The sequence below is a fragment of the Chenopodium album genome, chromosome 14 (genome assembly GCF_948465745.1).
Source record: "Chenopodium album chromosome 14, dcCheAlbu1.1, whole genome shotgun sequence".
Lineage (NCBI taxonomy): Eukaryota > Viridiplantae > Streptophyta > Magnoliopsida > Caryophyllales > Amaranthaceae > Chenopodium > Chenopodium album.
The window spans coordinates 4575904-4598300 of record NC_137847.1 but is presented as its reverse complement, the minus strand read 5'-3'; the positions used below and the strand labels follow the sequence as shown (position 1 = coordinate 4598300).

Genomic DNA, 22397 nt, shown 5'->3' with positions numbered 1-22397 from the left:
GAAGAAGGACAATAAGGGAAAGGTAACGGCAGGAATTGGGTGGGTCATCACTACACCTAATGGGGACCTAGCTAAAGGAGGGAAGTATGTTACTGCTCAATCGCCATTGCAGGCTGAACTATTAGCCATCAGGGAGGGTCTTTTACAAGCTAGGAAGGTTGATACATTGGCCAGGGTCTATACGGACAGCTTGGAAACAGTCAATTTTATTCGACTACCGAACAAAGCGCCATGGGAGGTTCGTAGTTTAGCACAAGAAATACACGATCTCTACCTCGTCTTTTCTTATTTCTGTTGTAATAAAGTACTAAGAAGTGTGGTCACCAAAGTCCACCATCTAGCCCAAAAGGCTAGAAAGGAGAAATGGGCCTAGGAACACCCTCTTGGCCCATTTGTTTGCCCATTGTAAAAAAAAAAAAAAAAACAAAAAAAAATCAATTTATTTAGCAAAAAGTCAAAAAATGAGTCCACATTATGATACTCCATAGTCCATGCTCCTCGTTTTGGCGGTCATCCTCATTCAAAATCCTCTCTACTCTCTCTCTCATTCTCTATTAAACCCTAAATTTTCGACAAACTCAGAATTCCGACCGATCAAATGAAGACGAAGACGCCATTGAAGCAGCTCAAGCTCTCTCTTCCTGCTCAAGAAACTCCCATCACTAGCTTCTTGTAAGCTCATTTTGATGTCATCTTTCTCTCTCCTCCCCCAATTTTGTAACCCATGTTTCAATTTGATTAACTGCAATTACTTTATTTTAGGTTTTTTTTTTCTTTTTCCGAATTAATTAATTGATTTTACATGTTTAATTTGATTTTTTTTTTTTATTTTTCTGGGAAATGGGAGTGAATTGAAATTGATGTTTCAGGAGTGCGAGTGGGACATTTCAAGATGGTGATTTGATGCTGAACCAGAAAGGGTTGCGGCTTAAATCTGATAGTAAAGAACCTCGTGTAAATTTCTGCTATTCTTTTTAATTCTAATTCAGTTTTGTTCATTGTGCTAGTTTCTAATTGATGTTTAAGTAGTGTGTGCTATTAGTGCCTCATCACTGAATTTAGTGGGGAGTTTTCAGCTTGTCGATTTCAGGTTTAAATGGTATTAGCTTTGACAATTTTGTTGAGCATTGATTGAGATACTGTATGACTTTATCAAATATGATGTCCATTAGTCCTGAATAATCTCTGGATTGAACACTAACTTATGAATGGCATATAGTACTAGTTGTCTTGGCATAAGTTGCTTCATTCTAGTGTTTTCAGTTGGTAGAGAAAATGATTGAAAATTCTCAAGTCACCATAGTTTTATATAATACCGATTAGTAATTGATTGAAAACTTAAACATGAATGCCACATTGTAGTGTAAGTTGCTTCTGGCTAGCGTTTTCAGTTGGTAGAGTAGATAATTTATAATCCTGGAGTCAACGAATGCAATCTGGTTCGTGGCACATGGTTTCGTTTATATTTTTCATAAATTTACGATTTGGTTTTATTTATACTAGTTTTGTGCCCGAGCAATACCCGTGTTGTTTATTGAATTTTAAGATAAATTTTTAATCTATATACCAAATTTTAAAATATATCCTTGATATAAAATTAGTGAGGAATTGATGTGCTTTTGTGACGATTTGCTATCTACTTATCTAGTAGGCATGTAATGACTAATAATAATGTTGGTGGAAATGTTCGATTTAATACATTAATAAAAATAAAAAAAAATTAGCAAAAAAATAAATTAAAAAATAAATGTTCAAAGGCCGTTGAGTTTATCCGACCCAAAACTTTGGACAAGAGTTGAACATTTCTTGATTCGTAACCTAAAGTGACCCAATCTGAGATGACTCATGACCTGCCCCTAATTGACAGGTCTACATAGTAATAAAATTCTATTAGATTGTGAAGTATATTATTTTAACCGATTAGTATATATTATAAATGGATGTTTTACGCTTTGAACTACTTCCTTCGCTCCAAAAAATATCATGATATTAAAAATAAATTTATATTATAATTTTTTAGAATTATAATTTAATAGTTTTTTGAATAAAATTATAATTCAATTTGTATATCTGAAATATTGGTATTTTATCAAAAATAAAACTCTAAACTAACAATTTTATCCTAAGTTTCCATCCAAATAGAATTCTAAACTAACTTTTTTATCTTATGAATTTTATTTAAATCAATCCTACGTGGCGCGACACTTGGCGAAAAGTTGGAATGCCAAGTGTCGCTCGTGACCTAGCTAAAAGTTTAGCTTTATATATTAGTTATATGATATTATATATATGAATGGTTTGAATTTGACTAACACAAGTTATATAGCTGGATAATAGCACAATATCATATATTTCATAGATGGGTAATCTATCTGGTATTCTGCCTTACATGACTAAGCAGAAGCAAGTGAACCTCTCCTGTGCTCCTTGTGATCTATGTAACTCATCAGCAGCCTCAACAATTTAAAGTTTCTGTTCTGCATTGAGTGCATAATCATGATGGAGTATCGGGATTTTCTTTTCTTCAAAAATTTCTGAACTAATGTTATTTGTTTGAACAGCAATCAGATGCTAAAGAGCTTGACTTTCAAGTTACCTTGGAAGATCTTGAGACTGTAAAGGTCATTGGCAAGGGAAGTGGTGGCGTTGTTCAGCTTGTTCGGCATAAATGGGTTGGGAAACTATTTGCTTTGAAGGTAATTGTATTTATGGCTGTTTAATATCTCGTGATCTACTACTCTGTGCCTATCTGTTATTCTTAGATGTATATCAACCTTTCTTTTACTTTTTGAGAAGGGGGGGGGGGGATTATAGAGTAAAAGCCAAAAAATCAGCATCTTAATAATGAAGGATGGTCTAAGGTGAATCTTTTGCTTTTTAGTCAACAATTATATCAGATTCAAGTTCATGTTGGCCTGGAGCCCTGGAGTGTAAAACGTGCTGCATTCCTTTTCCTAAACCAAAATGCACTACAATATGACAATTACTTTGTAGCTTGTCATATTAATGTTGGCATTGTTGTTTGATTTGCTGCTTCTTTGTAATTTTGGGCAACAAGATCAGTTGCTATCCCCTTTTACCTCTGTTTAATTTGGCATGTGCCATAGTTAACAGGAGCCTTCCAAATCGATTGTCTTAAGTTACAAAGTGTATTTTAAATGAACATTCCTGAAATTACAAAGTTTATTCAATAATATTTATCAGTATATGTGAGTATGTGACTAATATATACATATGCTATTGCAATTTAATAAGATCATTCACATTGAATCTATAAGGAATTATTTGTACTTGTGACAGGTCATCCAGATGAACATACAAGAGGAGATTCGTAAACAAATCGTACAGGAGTTGAAGATTAATCAGTCATCTCAGTGTCCTCATATAGTTGTATGCTATCATTCCTTTTATCACAATGGAGCATTCTCTCTAGTTCTAGAGTATATGGATCGTGGCTCTTTGGCGGATGTCATTAAACAAGTCAAGACAATCCTTGAACCTTATCTTGCAGTTGTTTGCAAGCAGGTATCTTTTTCTGGTATTTCATATCAATGCTTTTGCATATAGGCCCTTATTTTATTTGTTCTGGGTGAGTAGCTTTGTTCTTTTTTGCAGGTCTTACAAGGTCTTGTATACTTGCATAATGAAAGGCATGTCATACATAGGGACATGAAGCCTTCCAATCTATTAGTAAATCACAAAGGAGAAGTAAAGATTACCGACTTTGGTGTCAGTGCAGTGTTAGCTAGCTCAATGGGTCAACGTGACACATTTGTTGGTACCTACAACTACATGTCGGTAAGTTGAAATTACCTTTCTCATTCTAAGCTACAGTCCAGGTATGGTAATTCATTAACCTGCTACAAACATTTTTGTGCATGTTCTAAGCTGACTACATGAATTGTGTGCCTAACATGTCATGTCCAGCCGGAGAGAATTAGTGGAAGCTCTTATGACTATAGTTGCGACATTTGGAGTTTGGGTTTGGTTATGCTGGAGTGTGCCATTGGGCGTTTTCCCTACATACAATCTGAAGATCAGCAAAGTGCACCGAGCTATTTTGAGCTTTTGGCCGCTATTGTAGGAAGCCCAGCCCCTAGTGCCCCATCTGATCAGTTCTCTCCAGAGTTTTGTTCCTTTATATCTGCTTGGTAAGACCTTAAATACACCAACTCTTTGAGACCAATATCTGGTTCCTATGATGCATATTTGTTCAAATTCTTCGAGTCTCATCCATTCTGAACAAGTACCTTCGTAGCATACCCTTTTTCAACTGTGATTTTCTACCTGCTACTGGAACATATTACATGATCTATGTGTTATTTTGGGAAAGTAGCTACTATCTTGCTTGTCCTTTTTTACTTAAATATTGGGGTGGTGGTGGTATCTCGGTAAGTTGGTGAGGCCGTAGCATAATAAAGGCTCATAGAAAACGTTCTTGTAGCTTGGAAACACTAGACCTTTGAGATTCGCAATGGAGGATATCCTAATGCCTTATTCCAGTTAAGAGTTCCCTTTGGCCTAAATCATTTTGATTTTTGGCTGAGCTTTTCTTTCTAATTAATCTAACATGTTGCGAGTTCCCTTTGCAGCATACAAAAGGACCCAAAAGACAGATGGACATCTTCCGACCTTCTGGTTTGCACTCATATCTCTTATATAGATGATTTACTCTTATTCGTCAATTCTACTGAACTGTCTACTAAACCCTTTTCTGTTGGCTGCAGAATCACTCATTCATCAAAAAATTTGAAGACAAAGATATCGATCTGGGGATTCTGGTTGGCAGTTTAGAGTCCCCTGTAAATTTTTCAAGATAAGTTTACTTACAATCGTTTCAATCATTGTATTATTGTAGTTAATGTAACAGAATTTACTATTATACATTTATACTATGTGAAAGTAAACTGGGTGAGACTTATAAATCAAGCAAACAATCTTTTAATTACAATCATTCATTTAGTAGGATTGTAGAAAGGATAGAATTGAATGCTGTCATATTTGTATCACAGACTTGGATTCATGAACGAAATTTTTTTCAACATTTTCTGTTCCTAGGCCTTAATATGTTCAAGTCCACTTGGTTAAAAGCCCATTTGAGAAAATTGTCCGATAGTTGAGATTTAAGAAAGCACTTTACTCCCTTTGTCCCATAAATATCACAATTTACGGCTTAAGATCAAAGATTGTTAACTTCATAAAATATACTTCGTATAGTTGAGATTTTAGAAAGCACTTTACTCCCTTTTTCCCATAAATATCATAATTTACGGCTTAAGATCAAAGATTGTTAATTTCATAAAATAGTACACGATATATTATTATCTACGGATTACTATTCACCATATTGGATCTTGTAAAAAGTTACCGTTGTCATACGTCAAACGAAATGAGTATGCTTGACTATTGAAAGTGTAAACCCTATTAGATAATTATGCAATGTCTTCTACAAGTGGATGCTTCGAATATCACACAAATGTTATCACTTATCAAATGTACAATTTCTGTTGTATCCAATCCAAATTCTTAATCAATTTGATTATATAAACATAGGTGGTAGTTATCATTGCTCTTTTATCTACTTTTAAGAAAATACTCCGTACACTCTCCTAATTGAAGATATCTCTATCACTAACATCACTCTCCTTGGAATATAACAAAAGGCAACAATTAAGGACTTATTTATTACTCGATCAAATGGGTTTTAGCTACTGTATGCTTAAATTCTTTTGCAATTTACCCTTCTTTGGTACTCGTATGATCAATTAGTTATTTACTTACCGTTTAATCTTTTAATGTTCCTTTCATCCTATGAAAATTTTATAGTGCTCGATTGAAATATGACTATCATTATGATTGATTTATTTTTCTTCAAGTAATAAAGTGTATTTCTTTATTATCCAATTTTTTGTTTTCATTTATGTAATGTTTATTTTTATTTAATAATTTCTCTTTTATTTTATGTTGGATTAAATTTTTCAAAAATAATATTTGCATTGTAGATATTAAAAGAGTAATTGTGTCCATGTTATAAATTCAAAAAATGAACTATTCATATTGTTTTATCATCAAAATAGTATGGTAGTCCTATATCAAAAATTATACTTGAGTTAAAAGTCACATTGATGGAGAAGCATAATTTATATATTTGATACTTAGGCCCTGTTCTCATCAGATTATTTTCAGTTCAGCTCTAATAAGTTCAGTTCAGTTCTTATTTCCTTCTCTCATAAAATATTCAATTCAGTTCAGTCAATGAGAACAGGCCATGACAATTGATTGTTTTAACAGATACGGAGTACATCACTATATTATAAATACGGAGTATATCCCTAATTACTACTACGTACGTGTAATGAGATAATTCATACGAGTACATTAAACTATATAATACTCCCTCTATCCCTAATTTTTTTGCCCATTGGACTTTACACGGTATTCAAGACACGTTTATATAACTTAATTTTCTATATGCGTAAAAATTATGTAAACTTGATATTAATAATATATACAATGAGACGAATCTAACAAGACGCCACATGACTATATTACAGTATCTCTTATTGATTAATGAAAATTTAAGAATAGATTTTTACAGTTTAACCCAAGTATTTATAATGGGGCAAAAAAAATAGGGATAAAGGGAATAATTTTTACTTTGAACCTCGTTATAAGCATATATCTCCAACTTTACTGCAACACGTTGTATTAAAATTTTGAAATTTGTAAATCGGAAATCAAGGAAGGGAGAATTAATCGAAGATTATTATCATAATGCCTTTGTTCCGGGAAGATTATTATCAGACAATGCATTGATGGCACATGAGGTTCTTTCATTCATGAATGCTTCTAAAGCCCGTAAACGTTTTTATGCTGCGTTGAAATTGGATATGAACAAGGCTTATGATAGAGTTGGGTGGAACTTTTTGTTTAAGGTGTTACAGACCTTTGGTTTTCCACCATACTGGATTCACATCGTTCATCAATGTGTGTCAACGGTCTCTTATCAAGTTTTGGTCAATGGTGACCCTTCACCGCTTTTCCATCCCCACTGCGGCCTCCGTCAAGGGGATCCTCTATCATCTTACTTGTTCGTTCTTTGTATGGAGGTTCTTTCTGCTATGCTCCGCAGAGCAGAGGATCAACCTCTTTTTCAAGGTATTCGAATTTCGAGAGGGGCACCATCCATTTCTCATCTGTTTTTTGCAGCCGATTCGTTGTTGTTCTTCCAGGTTTCTCCTGATGCTTGTGATCGTGTGATTAGCATTTTGTCTGATTTTTGTAATATGTCGGGCCAAATGATCAACCTGCAGAAGTTGTTTGTTAAGTTTAGCCCGAATTCTCCCCCTGATTATCGAGATTATTTAGCTGGCTGCCTCAAGTTACGAAGCAAGGAGTCTTTTGGGTCTTATCTAGGTTTGCCGGTCGATTTAGGACGACGTAAGATTTCTGAGTTTCAGTCTATGGTTGATAAAATCTCTCAGCGTCTTGCAGATTTGGGTTCAGCTCAGCTTTCTGCTGCGGCCTAGTTGGTTATCATTAATTCAGTGTTGGTGGCTTCTTTTAATCACATTCTGTCTGTTTTTAAAGTGCCTGCTTTGATCTGTCGCACCATTGATAACATGTTGGCTAGGTTTTGGTAGCGGACCTCTGAACCCTCGCGAGGAATGACTTTTCGGGCAGCCTCCTTGTTGCATCTTCCTAAGGGTATGGGCGGCTTAGGTCTTCGTAGCGTTGAGCACTTCAACTCTGCTTTGTTAGCTCGCCAGTGTTGGCGCCTTCAACAACATCCCCAACTTCTTGTTTCTAAGCTTTTGTCTGCAAAGTGTCCCTCCCTCTTGGCTTTGCCTCCAGCTAGGACTGTTTGTAGATCTTGGGGAAGTAAGGGTTTGGCTTTAGGAATGCAAACGATAGTCAAGGGTGTCGCTTGGAAAGTTGGAACAGGTTCTAAGGTGCGTAATTTGGAGGATGACTGGGCCCCGGGGGGCCATGTTCGGTTTAAGTCTGGTGTTGGTGGGTCGGATGTCCTGAGTCATGTGTCTTCAATCATGAATCCGCGTTCTTACGCGTGGGAACCTTCATTAGTTCACAAGTTTTTTTATCCGCCTACGGCGACCCGTATTTTGTCAGAGGAACGCCCTCAACGGCTGGATGATTTTGTGTATTGGAAGTTTACGCGGATGGCAGCTTCTCCACTAAGTCTGCCTACACTTTGCTCGCCCGTCTCTTGATGGAAAATATTATCAGTCAGCCTATTTCGGACGCTTGGTGGAAAAAGTTGTGGGGAATGCCTATTATTCCGAAACTGAAGGTGTTTTGTTGGAAGATTCTCCATAACGCCCTGCCTCTTTTAGCCTTCCTGTGTCTGAGAGGTGTTCCGGTCAATCCCATTAGTGTTTTCTGTAGGGAGGCTCCTAAATCGACTTCTCATCTTTTTCGAGATTGTTCCTTTATTCGACACCTTCTTACTTGTAGTTTTCCGTCGTGGGAGGGCCCTCCCTTATCTAGACAGCCTTTTGATTTATGGTTCTCGGATTTGATGACGAAATTTAGTCTTCTTAAGCAATGGAGGGGTTTACGCTCTTTTTTATGCCTTTTATGGGCTATTTGGCTGACGCGAAATCAATTCATTTTCAGGCATGCAATTTATTCTCCTACCACCATCTTTGCCATAGCGGATGAGTGGATTTCTCGTGGAGATCAAGCTGGTCTGTTGTCTATTCAGTTCTTTTCTGATCAGCAGGGCCGAGTTATTCCTACGGTGCCTCGTTTTATTACTTGTCTTCGAGGTACTTCGAATTATCATGTGCAAGTTTGCCTAATTTTGATGGAGCGTGGACTGCTGCAAATTGTTCGGCGGGAACAGGATGAATTTTTTGCAGGTTTGAATCGCATGAAATTTTAGGAGGTGGTTCTAGAACTTGTCGTGCTGCGTCCGCTTTCCAGGCTGAGATTCGGGCTTTTTTATGGGGCCTTTAGGCAGCTATTCACAAAGGATTTCATAGTCTTTTTATTTACACGGATAGCGCTACTATGGTTTCGCTTCTTCATCATGATCGCCCAGCAGATGTTTCTTGCTTATGGTTGTTGAGTGATGTTCGTCGGATTCTTGAGGGTCTCTCGGTTTGCAGGATATCTAAAGTGTCTCGGGACTGGGTTACACCAGCCCATTGGTTAGCCAAACGAGCTTGTGAGCGTAGGGATCTGTTTTGGTCCTTTTAATTTTTGTGGTTTGTTGTTTTATGTTTGGTAGTTACTATTGTCACAAAAAAAAATAAATAAATAAATAAATTTGTAAATCAAATTTCATTTTCATAGTTTAAAATGTAGATGGATCTTAAATGTCCCAAACACGTTCTCAACCAAGTCTGCATCTCAAATGGTCCACTTGGCCTGAAAAAAATAAAGATTTTTTTAAATAAATAAAAAAAAAAAAAAGGTGAAAGAGAGAAATTGAAGTAGGAGAAGGTCAATAGCGTAGGACTAGTTAGGTAGGGGACAGGTTTCATATTTCTTAGACATTCATCAATCACACCAATTTTATCAACACCAAAAGTGCATATCACTAGATAAGAACGACCAGTGTGTAATGTGTATGGCTTGTAATTTTTTGAATTTGTCAATCTTAATATCATCATATAAAAGTATATGCGAATCTTTATAAAATGAAGGAAAAATTGCAAAAACTTAAAATAATCTTTGGCCGGTTCTTTTTTAATAATACAACCTTCCGATTATTTTCTAATATTACAATCTTTGGAGGGCTTCAATTTTAAACAAGAAAAAAAACTTATAACTTACTAAACCGGTTACCCATGACACATGTCGTCATGTAATTGGATAAATATTAAATAACCTACTAAACCGCAGCAACTTGTTGCCATAAACGCACCTTAGGCAGCCCCAATCTCTACCAATTTCACCTCAATTCGAAGAACCCATGGCAGCTTATTAAGCCCCAATTTGATTTGGTGCTGCTCGGTGTGGGGATTATCTGTGTTTGGGAAAGGAAAGGGGTTGGTTTCTTGGTATTTCGATGGGTTTCGTGGTGGTTGCGGGGATTAGCTAGGGTAGGTTTCGTGGTGGTTGGGAAGGGAAAGGGGTTGGTTTCGTGTTGCTTAGAGGAGGTTTCTGGTAGGGAGCGGCGTAAGCGGAATTGGGTGAGTTAAGGGGTGCTTTGGTGGTTTTCGTGGTGGTTGCAAGGGTTAAAATCTCGAGTTGGTGGTGGTTGATTAGGAGAAGGAGAGAAGTTGAAAAAATAAAACAAAAAAAAGCTCAATAAATAATAAAGCAACACGTGTCCCATTAACTTGTAAAAAGAAGATACCATCCGGTTTTTGCCTGTTAAAAATGAACACCCCTCAAAGGTTATAATTTTAGAAAATAATCGAAAGATTGTATTATTAAAAAAGAACCGGCTAAAGGTTGTATTATTTTTTACAATTTTTCACCGGTTAAAGGTTGTATAATTTTTTGCAATTTTTCCTAAAATTAATTCTACGGAGTAATATTTTGATTTTTTTTTTTCAAGAATACTTTGATTATTAATACTACTCTGTAATATACTATCTCCATCAAATAATACTCCCTCCGTTTTAAAAATACTTAGGCCCTATTCTCATCAAATTATTTTCCGTTCACTTCAGTTCAGTTCAACTCCTAAGTTCCTTCTCTCATAAAATATTCATTTCAGTTCAGTTTATTTCAGCGCTAATAAGTTCAGTTCAGTCAGTTCAGTTCAGCTCATTTCAGTCAATGAGAACAGGCTCTTATTCCACTATTCATTTTCGGCCGTTTTTAAATACTTGTTTTATTTCCTTATGTGAAAAACTTTTACAATATTTAATTCATTTCTCTCAACTAGTGGACCCAACATAAAAGTCATAACTCAAATTTTATTAATTTCATATTTTCTTTCCTCCTATTCTCTCAACTATTTCTCCTAAATTTCATAAAAGTCAGCTTTTACAATATTTAATTCATTCATTAGCTTTTTACAATTTTTATTCTTCCACTAACCTCACTACCTTCATATTTTATTACTTTCTTTAATTTCTTCTAACACTTTGCACATATAGAAATGACACAAGTATTTAAAAACGGAGGGAGTAGTCAAAATAATTGACGCAACATATAAGCCAAAATAATTAACATATAAGCTAATAAATGTCTTATATTAGATATTAATAAAGGAAAAAGATATATAGGGGTGCATATAAGAAGTTAAAAATAGAAACAAAAGACAATAAATAATTATTTATTACACCGATTTACTCGTTAATTGTCGATAAATTCTCAACTTAATACTAAAAAAGGAAGTATGTATAAATATGTACCAGCCAACAAAAAGAACCTATCAGCCAACAAAAGATATATATATATATCGGCCAATTAAAGGAATATATCAGTCAACTAGAAATACTTATCAGCTAAGAGACGGAATATCATCCAACAAAAAAAGCATATTAGCCAACAAAATGATGAAATCAGCAAACACAAGGTACAAATAAGTCAACAGAAAGAACATATCAACCAACAAAAGAATGAAATCAACAAACAAAAGCAACATGTAAGTCAACAAAATAAATATATCAGCCAACAAAATGAAACATAAAAGCCAACAATTAAAATATACATATCAGCTAACAAAATAAATATATCAGTCAACTAAAGAAATATATAAGCCAAATGATGTCTGGTATCAGCCAACAAAAAGAAAAAAAAAATAATTATGTCAGCTAATAAAAAAAATATATTAGCCAATACAAAAATCATAAACCAACAAATAGAATATATCAGCGAACACATGAAATATATCAGCCAACAAATAAAATATATTAACCAAACTTTTCGCACCAAACAGTTCGTGCGTTCGCACGCAATACCTTCTCTCTTGGAAAATATACATAGTATTAAGTGTACAAGATTTCTTACGTGCCGAAAAAAAGAAAAAACTGATGAAGTATTTATGGAATAATTTATGTAGTTTGCTCCCACCTTAGATGAACACTTTTCATGAATTTACACGGCTACCCTTGCCTTGTACATTCATCATGTTGATTACCTAATCTAAACATTGGATAATGGCTATTCTTAGCCACAAATTTTCTTTTTATGGATATACCATTAGCAATAAATGCCCCATTACTTGAGTACTCGTGTAAATAAATAATAATCATATTAATCACGTTTGTGAGCTAAGACAAGAAATTACCATATAATTCAACTGAATTGTTGGAGTTGAACACTTACACGGTTACTCTATAGTCTATGTGTTTGTATGCGATCGTAATGTCTTCTTAAATTTAGCAAATGCACTAATATTGTTTAAGAGAGATAGATTAAAATATCTTTATTATCTAATGAATCTTTTACATATTTGGGGCAATTTTTTATATAGCCGGATAGCTTTATTTTTCATCAATTAGAAACTTGATTTATTCAGGGAAAAAAAAAGTTTATGATATATAATAGATGTAATTAGACTTATCAGATCAAATGAGTAAGCCTGACTGTCAAGTTTAACCTCGCTAAAAGTTGTTTGGATTGAGGCCTTTTTCAAATGGATACTTGTTTAAGACCCAATACATCTAAAGAGGATTGATTTAACACTTAACGACATATTAAAAAAATATATATATAAGATCATATTACAATGAACATATGTAAGCTCGTTTCAACAAAATATTTAGTTTAACTTATAAATCTCAAGTCAAACCAAACAAAATTATTAATAGTTGAATCCAACTAAACATATGATTCTTCAAAATACGATTAGAAAAGAAAAAAATGTTAATAGGTTCCATGATTTTATTAATTTTAGATATTTTTCATGATAACATTTTATTAAGATTAATTTAATTGCAATTGAATTTATTGAGTTGGAGATTATATGGTTTGCCTTTATACCAAGTTTGATTTGGAATTCAATCACATTTTGAGTCACTTAATCAACCTTGTTCATTTAGTTCAAATTTGGTATCAAATCGGTTAATTACTCCCAATTAATAAAGACTATTGAGTAAATGTCATAAGTTACAAATTATGAAACGTATTGTTGAAAATTCTTTGATATCCCATACTTCATAGTTCATATCATCTTATTCATTTCCTTAATTTGGCTAAAATCTTTCTAATTAAATACGCAACTCTCCTCAAAAGAAAATGTAAATTTGATTTTCTATCCAAGGATTAGTTTTAAGAGAAGTTTTAATGAAGATTTGTTTCTATGCTAGGACTTATTAAGTAATAAAACACATGTCATCTAATAAAATGGTATTGGAAGATTGCTTTACAAACATTCCTCTTTAAGCAAGTAGGCAACAATTTCAAATTGTAATTTTGAGCAAAAAGTGCAAATTTTCAACAGTAAAATGTTTGCAATGTTATCACTTTGAGAGGCAAAAACATGCCGAAAATAACTGGAAATAATCTCATCCACTAAAGAATAAAATAAATATTTAATTGTGTGACTCAGCTAAGAGTGTCTTCAAATTTGACCTTATCCATTTTCTTGTGAATTGGGAAATCCTAGACAACTTCAAACCTTATGGAATTGATAATGACAAGGCTCAAGAAAAAAGCAAAAGTGTATTACTTAATCAATTTTTTTTTAATTAAATAAATAATAATTAAAATTAAGAAGATAAAAATAAAAGCACACCTCAGCATTATTTATATACCTTATCAAAACTGTACATGTATTTCCTCCCCAATCCATGACTTGATACCTATCCATAAAAAATTCTTTTATTATTTTGGAATTATTTGTATTATCAATATTATTATAATAATTATCCGAAAATGTCACCTACATATAAATAGTATGCAGCATGGGTATGTAATAAACCAGAGAAATTTTGCTATTACTTGAAGCCAAGAAATTCTTAACAAAAAAAATATGGGAAAACAAGAAGAATCAAAGATTAATTTTCAATTAATTCCAACACCTGAGGAAATGATTGCAGCAAACAATTTTGAGCAAAAAAAAAGTTGTAATTTTTACAACAAATCATCAGAGAAATTATCATTAGGTACTAGTAGTAGTAGTATTAGTAGTTGTGATTCAACCACAACTTTTGAATCAAATTCATCATCTTCATCAGATTTAATGGAGGATGCTACTTCTACATCATCATCTTCTACAGATGGACCTTTGTTTCATTTGTCAGATCTCATGGATAAACTTCCTATCAAGTAAGTAACATTTTCATGGCTCTTTATTGCTTTTTTAACAAAGTGTTGTGTATCATGTTCTCGAGTGTAGGATCTAAGCGTCTGTTTTATTTTGTTTGGAAATTATTGTTTTATGTAACCGGGAGCATTTTGCGTATTATGTTCTCGAGTGTAGATCTTAAAATCGATTTTTTTGGGGGTTAAAATTTTGTATATGTGATGGGATTTGGCAAATTTGCACAAAAGAGAAAATGGGTGTCTAGATTTCTGCCATATTTTATGTGTATGTCATTTAAAAGGGGTAAAATTGAGTATATGTAATTGAATATTATGCTAAACAAAGTTTTAATCTTTCTACAGAAAAGGGTTATCAAAGTATTATTCAGGGAAATCAGAGTCATTTACATCACTAGCAAGTGTGGAGAATTTGGAAGATCTTGTGAAGAGAGAGAATCCGTACAGGAAAAAGATGAAATTATGCAGGAGTTATTTCAGTCCAAAACCAATAATCTCAAAGAAAGTTTCTTATTCAAGAAATTCTTTTTCCAGAAATTGTAGCAGTAATCTCGTGTCTTCAGCTTGCAGACCGCCTTCTATACCTCCTATGTTTAAGGAATTTTAATTTCATCCATTTTTTATTTTTTTTGGTTATTTTCTTTTTTAGAATAGTATTAATTTTAAGGTAAATCAGAAAATTTTGTACGGTTAGCAATCTGCCTGTTCCAGTGTTCACTGCTGCAAGTGCAAGAGTTAAAAAAATTTGATGATTTTTTCTCAGTTTTCTGGTTTGTAATCCTTTATCGCAAATTTTGTTAACAGTGTTGAGAGAATTATTATTGCAAATCAAGTTTCGCAAAAGTAATGATGCATTGTAGGAAAGAGTTCATATAAAGTAACTCAATATTATCCCTTGTATACTTGTATGTTGTATTCCATCTTGCTACGCTATATTAAATAAGCTAACAACATTCCCTACCCGCTTAACATGTGAAATAACAAGTGCATTAAATGCATATGAGATTTTGCCAATGTCTTCATAAATCAAGAAGAAGAGAAGGTTTATGTCATTGTGTTATTGTTTTCACAACTTTGAGGGCATCACATTGAAGCCAAACAATATCATATCCAAAATGGCAAGTGATCAGTTGCCACCTCTGCAGCCACATGAACTCGACCCATCTCAATGATCACCTTGAACCCAACATACAATCCCGCAACAATGTGAGAACCTATATAAAATTAACCCTTTTAGAGGATGACACCAATCTGAAGGCTGAAGCTACGACAAACTAGGCGATTACAGCTCTTGTTCGTGTCCTGATATTGGGCAGCAATTATAGGTGGTTGCTGGTGGTAATAGGCGATGCAACAAGACATTGGTGTTATAAAAGAGTTTTTAGGTTGGTGCAGGAGAGGCCGGGGAGTATTATTTTAAGTTAATTATAGTATTACGATTACCATTAAGGATTTCACTATGAGAAGGAAGCCTTTAATTATATAATTAAGAAATTTGTGCAAATATAGCCAATTTTGCAAAATATAGGAATCTGCCATGAACAAACTCAAACGATTCAAAGCACTGCAAGAGAAGGATCATTTCCTTTCGAACGCTTGAACGAGTATTTCTCAGTGTACACTATAACAACGAGACAATCAAGTCAAGAACAAACTCCAAAAATGTTGATGCCCTCTAAAAATACATCAACTACAATAACTTGTCATATCTGGTAGACAGGGGTAATTCCAAGAAGCTTAAAGCATTTTCTCATGACCACAGCAGTCGCTTCACACAGCAAGAGCCTGCTTGTTTCTTCCGGTGAGCCAACCACCTATAAAGTCGTAGGTAAAAATCAGAAGGTTTTCCAGCCATGATTGTAAGAAGAAAGCCTGAATTGATCCAAGCAATTATAGTTCCAGTAAAGATAGATAAAGAGTTGATTCCATACCTGACAATTGGAGTAGAACTTTGTGAAGAACTCTGACAAGTTATACAAGTACTCACATATCACGTTTGGCAAGAGATTGGTACAGGCTTCTTCAACAATCTGACCAATTTTTAAGAACAGCAGACATACTATGTCAACATATCTTCAAATACTGAAATTCTGTGCAATTGCCAATATGAGCAGCCTGCCATCTAGTGATGGAATTAGTCTTACCTCAGAAAAATGAAGCAAATGAAGACCCAAAGCACGCTCATCAGAGTGATCCAAAACAACTTCCTCATTCTGTTTCAATTTGTTGATTAGTTAGACATCAAGTGTATGGTGCAAGAGCGACTTTCATGAATTTCATCCATTGATAATAATGATACTACGTTAAAAATAATAATAATAATAAAAAATAAAAAATAAATAAAAAATAAAAAGAAAGAAATGTAACTCACCTTCTTCAGCTCCTCGATGTCTTTACCAGACTTCCGAATAATTGAACAAATTCGAGCATGGGCATAGAGTAAGTAGACAGCTGTATTTCCCTACAACATAATTGCATGAAATTGTTCAGCTTTCAGCAAAGGCAAGAGATAAGCTTCAACAAACCACGGCACCATGCAAATCCAAGATCCCCCAGAAGAAGCAGAAAGAAAGATAAGAAGACAGCAAAAGGTACCTTATCACTAAGCATCTGATCAAAGTTAAAGGTATAGTTAGTGAGTCTGTTGTTCTTCAAGTCAGCATACCTGCATAAGACATCGAGGGAAACAAAAAAAAATCAATCTATTTAGCCATGAATCCATGATGATAGTCATTATCAGTTTATCATTTTAACAATAATATTATGAACAACCAACATAATATCGAAGCAAAGCATGTATTATATATTGCAGTGATTGGCACAATGTTCAGTAAAATCAACAGCCCTGTGAGCCCTCTGCCCCCCTAACAAATATCACGTCTTCTTGAGCCAACGAGAAGAGCAAACTAGCACAATAGTCCCAAGGAAAGGGAAATAGCTAATAATAATTCTGCTTCCTTGGTCAGCTAGAAGAGGGCAATAAGGAAGCAGAGATAAAAATATGCAATGATAATGATAAAAAATAAACAGGAATTACAGAACTTACTTAACCGCCCCATAACCAACAGCTTCTGCAGTTTGCAACAATTGCTCTTCAGACCACTCCTTATCTTTACCTATTAAAAACATAGCCTCAACGTAAAACTTGGCCTAAAGTCCCAGAAGATAAAAGCACAAAGCAATACAATAAAATGCACAAGTCTGCCTAAACTTTTGAGCAATAACCCAGAAAAGGAAGTGGAAATTGGAATACATGGAATTATATAAACATATCAAAACTAATTAGTGATACCTCGCTCAATAAGAGCTTCTTTACTCCGATCTTTGGCCTCATCTAGTAAATCAACCAAACGGACTACTTCGGTGCTTCGAGTTCGGAAACGCTTTCCATCATCTCCTAGGACAAGACCAAAGCCAACATGATTAACTTTGGGGTACTTATTGTCACCGCTTGGAAGCCAGCCAGCGAGCTTTGCAGCCTGTGAAATTTTTGTTTAAACACAAAAGGCACAAATTTTATCAATGCATACATGCAAAAATGTACTGACAAGAGTGACAACCAAGTCACACATAATGGTAGGCACTAAGCATCATCGAAGAAATCATCAGTATCTACAAAATACTGAAACACCAAATACAGTTACGCAAAACAATATGGGAAAAGAAAATACGTACATGGAAGAACATTTCAAAGTGCTCACGCTGACCAACATCGGTTACATATATTATCCATTCGGCTTTTTCTTCATTAAGGCGGTACCTTCCATGAAATAGATAATTGAAGGTATTAGAAAGATATATACTAAGTAGTTCTAAATGGGTCAACTGAGGCAAGCGAGATTTACCAATAGGCATCTGCGAAACAAGAATGGTAAAGACAATGATGGGTTATATGCTTAAAAGAGAAAACCATCTAAAAGACTAGAATTTGACATTTACAATTAGTTTAATTTACTATATACACTTACCAGAGAGCTGTTAAATCAGTGGAGGCATAATTGAAACCTCCATCTCTCTTCACAACTATAAGAGGTATCTGTTTGCCTTCAATAAATATAACCTCAGCACCCTCACTTGGTTCAACTAAACCTTTACTCCTCAAAATCTCCAAAACTTTTGGTATATACGGATTATAGAAGCTTTCTCCCTGACACAAGCCAAAAAAAAACAGAAAGATTTGTAATTTGTAAACATAGTCTTAGTCTCTTAGATCAACCACTAATGCCAAGAGAAAAATGCCAATAGTATGTAGCATGCACATAACTTTCATAGCTAGCACACATAATATTGACTATATAGTACATAGGTTTTTTTTTTTTTTTTTTTTTTTTTTTTTTTTTTTTTTTTTTTTCTGGGAAGAAGTATAGACATAGTACAATAGTACATAGCTTAAAAAGTAGGAAAAGTACCTTTTCTTCTAACTGTACTCCGAGGCGTACATAGACCTTCTGAAATTCCCTGCGACTAATTTCACAAATTTTTGCCCATGCTTCACGATACTTGGAATCCCCACCCTATGTAAAAGTAAAAATGTAAAATCCATTAAAGAAAAAAGTAATATAAAATATAATAAAATAAAAGGCTACTCCCTCCATTAGCACTAAACTTCGGCAAGTAGTTTCAAGATTTCTATGGTACGAGGCTATGAGCCCTTGATTGTGTTATTATAATGCAAAAAGTTATAACAGGGATACTTTAAAAGTAGAAGCTGATACAGAGAGGCAATATCACATTCCACGGGAGAGGGGAATTTTTATTAATGTTACAATTACAGACCTTCCTACCCTTGGGGGGGGGGGGGGGGGGGGCAAATAAATATTGGTGGAAACTTGCAAATTATAGAAATAAAGATAGCCAATCTCTGGTCAAGGAGAGGAAGAATACAGACTCCCCTTCCTAACCTGACAAACTTGCAAACAGCAAAAATTGATTGCATACCTGAAGGCTCACCACAGCCTTTTGTGCCCTTTCCTTGAACTCGGGGTCATCATCAAATCTCTTCTTTGATTGCTTGTAGAAGCCCTATAAATGCATCATCCTAACTGTCAGTTCAGAACTACAATCTTCCTAAATTATCATCAGTCAAGTATAGCATAACTTTCTACATCATACAGACGTAAGGACAAAAGTAAGGTGAAGGCAAGTATACAACTGCATCCTAACAACAGAGACAATATCGATACTTCAACTAACAACAGTTTTCCAACTTAAATTTTAAGAGAAGGATGAGCATAATGCAGAGAGAGCAGGTTAATAGTGAGAGATGAGAGAAACAAAATAGGAATCATTGCATCTTTTGGATGGATGAGATCAACAGAACAATAAAATTGCAACACTTAATACTATCACCAAACATCTCTTTCGACTCTTTTGTTTTTCCTTATTGCCACATGGCCCCAAAGAAGAAAGGTAGAGAAAGAAATTAGTAATAGCTGCAAGACCAAATTGCTGCTTGTTCTGGATCTATCAGTCACCAGCAAGACTAATGAGGTGAAGTGGAAGTAATCTCACTGTTCCCCAGCACCACCTCTCCCGCTTCATTACCTTAAATACATTTAACACCTTCCCTTACGATCTCCTGCAACTTCTGAAGGCTATCGTAACTTCGGAACTATCGCCAGTGTCAAAAGGTAGAAGTAATCTTACAAATCCCCAACACCTAGCCTCCCCCACTCCTTTAACTTGATACTCTTAAGGCCTTCACAACGTTAAGCAATGTCTCTCTCACTTCATTATTTCAAGCAACTACAACCCCAACCTTACAGACAGTTGCAGTGAGAATAATCACATAAACGAACATGAAGGGGTTCCTGATTTATGATTCATGTTAGCATATCTACTTAAACCAGAAAGATTCAGACACAGTTGTCATGACCAGTTAATTTTCTTGGTCTGAAGATGCCATAAGCAATAATCATTCATCAATGTTCAGTGGTTGCCTTGATTACAGCGTATTGAAGAAGACTTTTTTTTCACAAAAATAAACTGACTGAACTTAAGGGGCCTAAACTATCAGTCTGTTGCCCTAAAACATCCTTTCACCATAGCCTCTCTACATGCCGTAGTGCAGTACTATATGCTTAAGCTTCATTTCTTCAAATGATTAATTTGTCTATACAATACTCAAAGGTTTAACTCACATCAAACTATATTAAGAAAGCTGTTCTAGTTGACCAATGTCATCGAAAACTACATACTTTGAAGTAAATTCAGCATAAATGCATAGTTCAAAGGCCCATAAATCATTTCAAGTGGAAAAGCAAAAGGCATGGAATTTCTAGCTCCAATGAATCAATGAATACACACCAACTCGTCCACATACCTCAAGGTCTTTGATTGGAAGTTCATTTTCATTTTCCCATTGTGGAAATTGTTCAAACAAGAACTCAATCAGCATACCAAACTGCAAAAAATTAAGCAAGTTTTAGGCATAAAGAAAATCAAAATATAATTGTGTTCTGATGACAAGTAGCACAAGATTTTCATGAATGTCTTATCTGTGTCATTTGTTGCATAACTATTTTACTATAAATTTAGTATCATTACATGCTGACAAATCTAAAATTAGAACATTAGAGAAATAGAAGACAACTAGTTTTGGCCAATGCACGGGTTTATAAAGTATGATGTACTAATAGTCAATTGAAATAGAGTTAATTGAAATTAAATGACTTACGTAACACTTTTAAAAAAAAAAAAATAGAAAACATTAATGTCTATCCTTTAAATTTTTTTTAATAGAAATTTTTTTTTTTTTAAGTAAGCATTTTGGAGGGAAAATTTTTCACAAAATCATGCCAAGTGTCCCCTCCGGAAATGCCAAAAAGTTTTAGAGTTTACCTGTGTACCCCAATCACCAACATGGTTTCTCCGAAGAACTTCTACACCAGAAAACTCTAGCATACGGGCCAGGGTATCTCCGATGATGGTTGACCTCAAGTGCCCAACATGCATCTCCTTTGCGATATTGGGTGAAGAGAAGTCTACTACAGCTCTTTTAATTGGCAACTTTGGAGCCCATGTCTCAATACCTTCTGCAAGCATGTTTTGGATGCTCTGCAACAAACATCTCAAAATGTAAGCAGATATGCATATACATAAAGAAAACAATACAGGCAATACACAAAACTAACAAGATCACCTTTGCTAACCATGACTTCGACAAGACAATATTAACGAACCCAGGTCCCGCAACAGAGCAACTCTCTATCAACTCGGATTCAGGTAAGTTTTTTATGATAGCCTAAATGATCAGAAACCAATAGTGAAAACTCCTCAGACAAATAAAGTAAATCAGGACACCACATACATTACATAAAACACATACCTCGCCAACCGATCTGGGGTTCTTAAATTCAGTGTTCTTCCCCTTAATCTTGGAAAACACACTCATTGCATTATTACTGCACCAAGAAAACACATTTTTCTTCAACATACAGCATAAAGAAACAATTTCTTTCAACAAACATGAACTCAACCATCATCAAACTATAACTTTACCATTGATAATCACCAAAATTTCCAGTACCAACAGAAATAATCGGCTCGATATCGGCCTCACTCGGGACAGTGGCCCGAAGCGATCTCTCAAACACTTTGGCTAACTGCCGTTTCACATTTCCAGCACCATCTTCCTATAAATCATCATTCCAACATTACTAACAAGCAATAAAAACAAAACCCCACAAAAACCCACATGCTAAAAATCAATTTAAACTTACAGCTGCCATTGTTGATAAAGCTTGTATTCTACTAGCAATCAAAACCCTCTTACTTGTTCTCCTTAGGAAACCTATCTAAGTTTCAACAATCAAAGAAACAAAATTCACCCACTAAATTACAATCAATCCCACAATAACAATTACATAAAATACATAATCTTGAAATGCAATCACTAAATTAGTAAAATATGGAAATGCAATTGCTGAATAAAATTAAATTCCAAAGAAATAATAAGTTGAATTAAATTAAATTTTAGTGAAGGATAAGTTAAGGAGAAAGAGGGGTTACCGGAAGAGGAGAGAGAAGGAGCAGAGGTAGAGAGAGAAAAATGGCGTAGAGAGAGAAAGTGGGAAGAGGAGGAAGAAGAAGCCGGCGTCAGAAATGAGAGAGCAGTACTCTTCATCACCTTTGTTGGTTAAGTTTCTGCTTTTAAGACTTTCTCTCTCTAAACTTCACCTCTCTCCTATATCTCTCTAGGGTTTTTC

At 34.6% G+C, this 22397-nt stretch overlaps 3 protein-coding genes across 5 annotated transcripts; 2 read left to right on the top strand and 1 right to left on the bottom strand.

The window, feature by feature from the left end:
- Nucleotides 1–513: 513 nt before the first annotated feature.
- On the top strand, nucleotides 514–5017 carry LOC145578648 (mitogen-activated protein kinase kinase 6-like). 2 transcript variants are annotated; one of them, XR_014098896.1, is made up of 8 exons: nucleotides 514–672; nucleotides 870–954; nucleotides 2562–2696; nucleotides 3301–3525; nucleotides 3616–3798; nucleotides 3928–4502; nucleotides 4593–4638; nucleotides 4728–4813. XR_014098896.1 is itself a non-coding variant. In XM_081635944.1 (8 exons), the coding sequence occupies exons 1-8, from the start codon at nucleotides 599–601 to the stop codon at nucleotides 4818–4820; spliced, it is 1065 nt and encodes a 354-aa protein (XP_081492070.1). In that variant the 5' UTR covers nucleotides 514–598; the 3' UTR covers nucleotides 4821–5017. The 2 variants fall into 2 exon arrangements, 1 of the variants encoding a protein (XP_081492070.1); XM_081635944.1 differs by having other exon boundaries at nucleotides 3928–4151; nucleotides 4728–5017.
- Nucleotides 5018–13804: 8787 nt separating this feature from the next.
- LOC145578647 (uncharacterized) lies at nucleotides 13805–14952 on the top strand. Its single transcript, XM_081635943.1, has 2 exons — nucleotides 13805–14196; nucleotides 14536–14952. The coding sequence occupies exons 1-2, from the start codon at nucleotides 13901–13903 to the stop codon at nucleotides 14795–14797; spliced, it is 558 nt and encodes a 185-aa protein (XP_081492069.1). The 5' UTR covers nucleotides 13805–13900; the 3' UTR covers nucleotides 14798–14952.
- Nucleotides 14953–15648: 696 nt separating this feature from the next.
- On the bottom strand, nucleotides 15649–22393 carry LOC145578646 (arginine--tRNA ligase, chloroplastic/mitochondrial-like). Of its 2 annotated transcripts, none has more exons than XM_081635940.1 (18): nucleotides 22201–22393; nucleotides 21912–21982; nucleotides 21691–21824; nucleotides 21518–21593; nucleotides 21332–21433; nucleotides 21031–21246; nucleotides 20513–20593; nucleotides 19129–19212; nucleotides 18600–18704; nucleotides 18159–18337; nucleotides 17866–17950; nucleotides 17483–17669; nucleotides 17237–17306; nucleotides 16786–16855; nucleotides 16562–16651; nucleotides 16335–16403; nucleotides 16122–16220; nucleotides 15649–16004 (listed from the first exon to the last, which is right to left on the bottom strand). In XM_081635940.1, exons 1-18 carry the CDS (start codon nucleotides 22313–22315, stop codon nucleotides 15894–15896), a joined length of 1944 nt encoding a protein of 647 aa, XP_081492066.1. In that variant the 5' UTR covers nucleotides 22316–22393; the 3' UTR covers nucleotides 15649–15893. The 2 variants fall into 2 exon arrangements, with proteins under 2 accessions (XP_081492066.1, XP_081492068.1); XM_081635942.1 differs by having other exon boundaries at nucleotides 21912–21986; nucleotides 22201–22339.
- Between the last annotated feature and the right edge of the window lie 4 nt (nucleotides 22394–22397).

What these genes read in the sequence shown, in the direction of transcription:
- LOC145578648 (XM_081635944.1), top strand. Translation starts at nt 599, where the DNA reads ATGAAGACGAAGACGCCATTGAAGCAGCTCAAGCTCTCTCTTCCTGCT. An exon ending in CTGATAGTAAAGAACCTCGT is followed by an intron (nt 955 to 2,561) that starts GTAAATTTCTGC and finishes TTGTTTGAACAG; the next exon opens with CAATCAGATGCTAAAGAGCT. An exon ending in TGTTCCTTTATATCTGCTTG is followed by an intron (nt 4,152 to 4,592) that starts GTAAGACCTTAA and finishes TTCCCTTTGCAG; the next exon opens with CATACAAAAGGACCCAAAAG.
- LOC145578647 (XM_081635943.1), top strand. Translation starts at nt 13,901, where the DNA reads ATGGGAAAACAAGAAGAATCAAAGATTAATTTTCAATTAATTCCAACA. An exon ending in ATGGATAAACTTCCTATCAA is followed by an intron (nt 14,197 to 14,535) that starts GTAAGTAACATT and finishes ATCTTTCTACAG; the next exon opens with AAAAGGGTTATCAAAGTATT.
- LOC145578646 (XM_081635940.1), bottom strand. Translation starts at nt 22,315, where the DNA reads ATGAAGAGTACTGCTCTCTCATTTCTGACGCCGGCTTCTTCTTCCTCC. An exon ending in CTTTATCAACAATGGCAGCT is followed by an intron (nt 21,825 to 21,911) that starts GTAAGTTTAAAT and finishes GATGATTTATAG; the next exon opens with GAAGATGGTGCTGGAAATGT. An exon ending in ACTTTGAAATGTTCTTCCAT is followed by an intron (nt 17,670 to 17,865) that starts GTACGTATTTTC and finishes AAAATTTCACAG; the next exon opens with GCTGCAAAGCTCGCTGGCTG.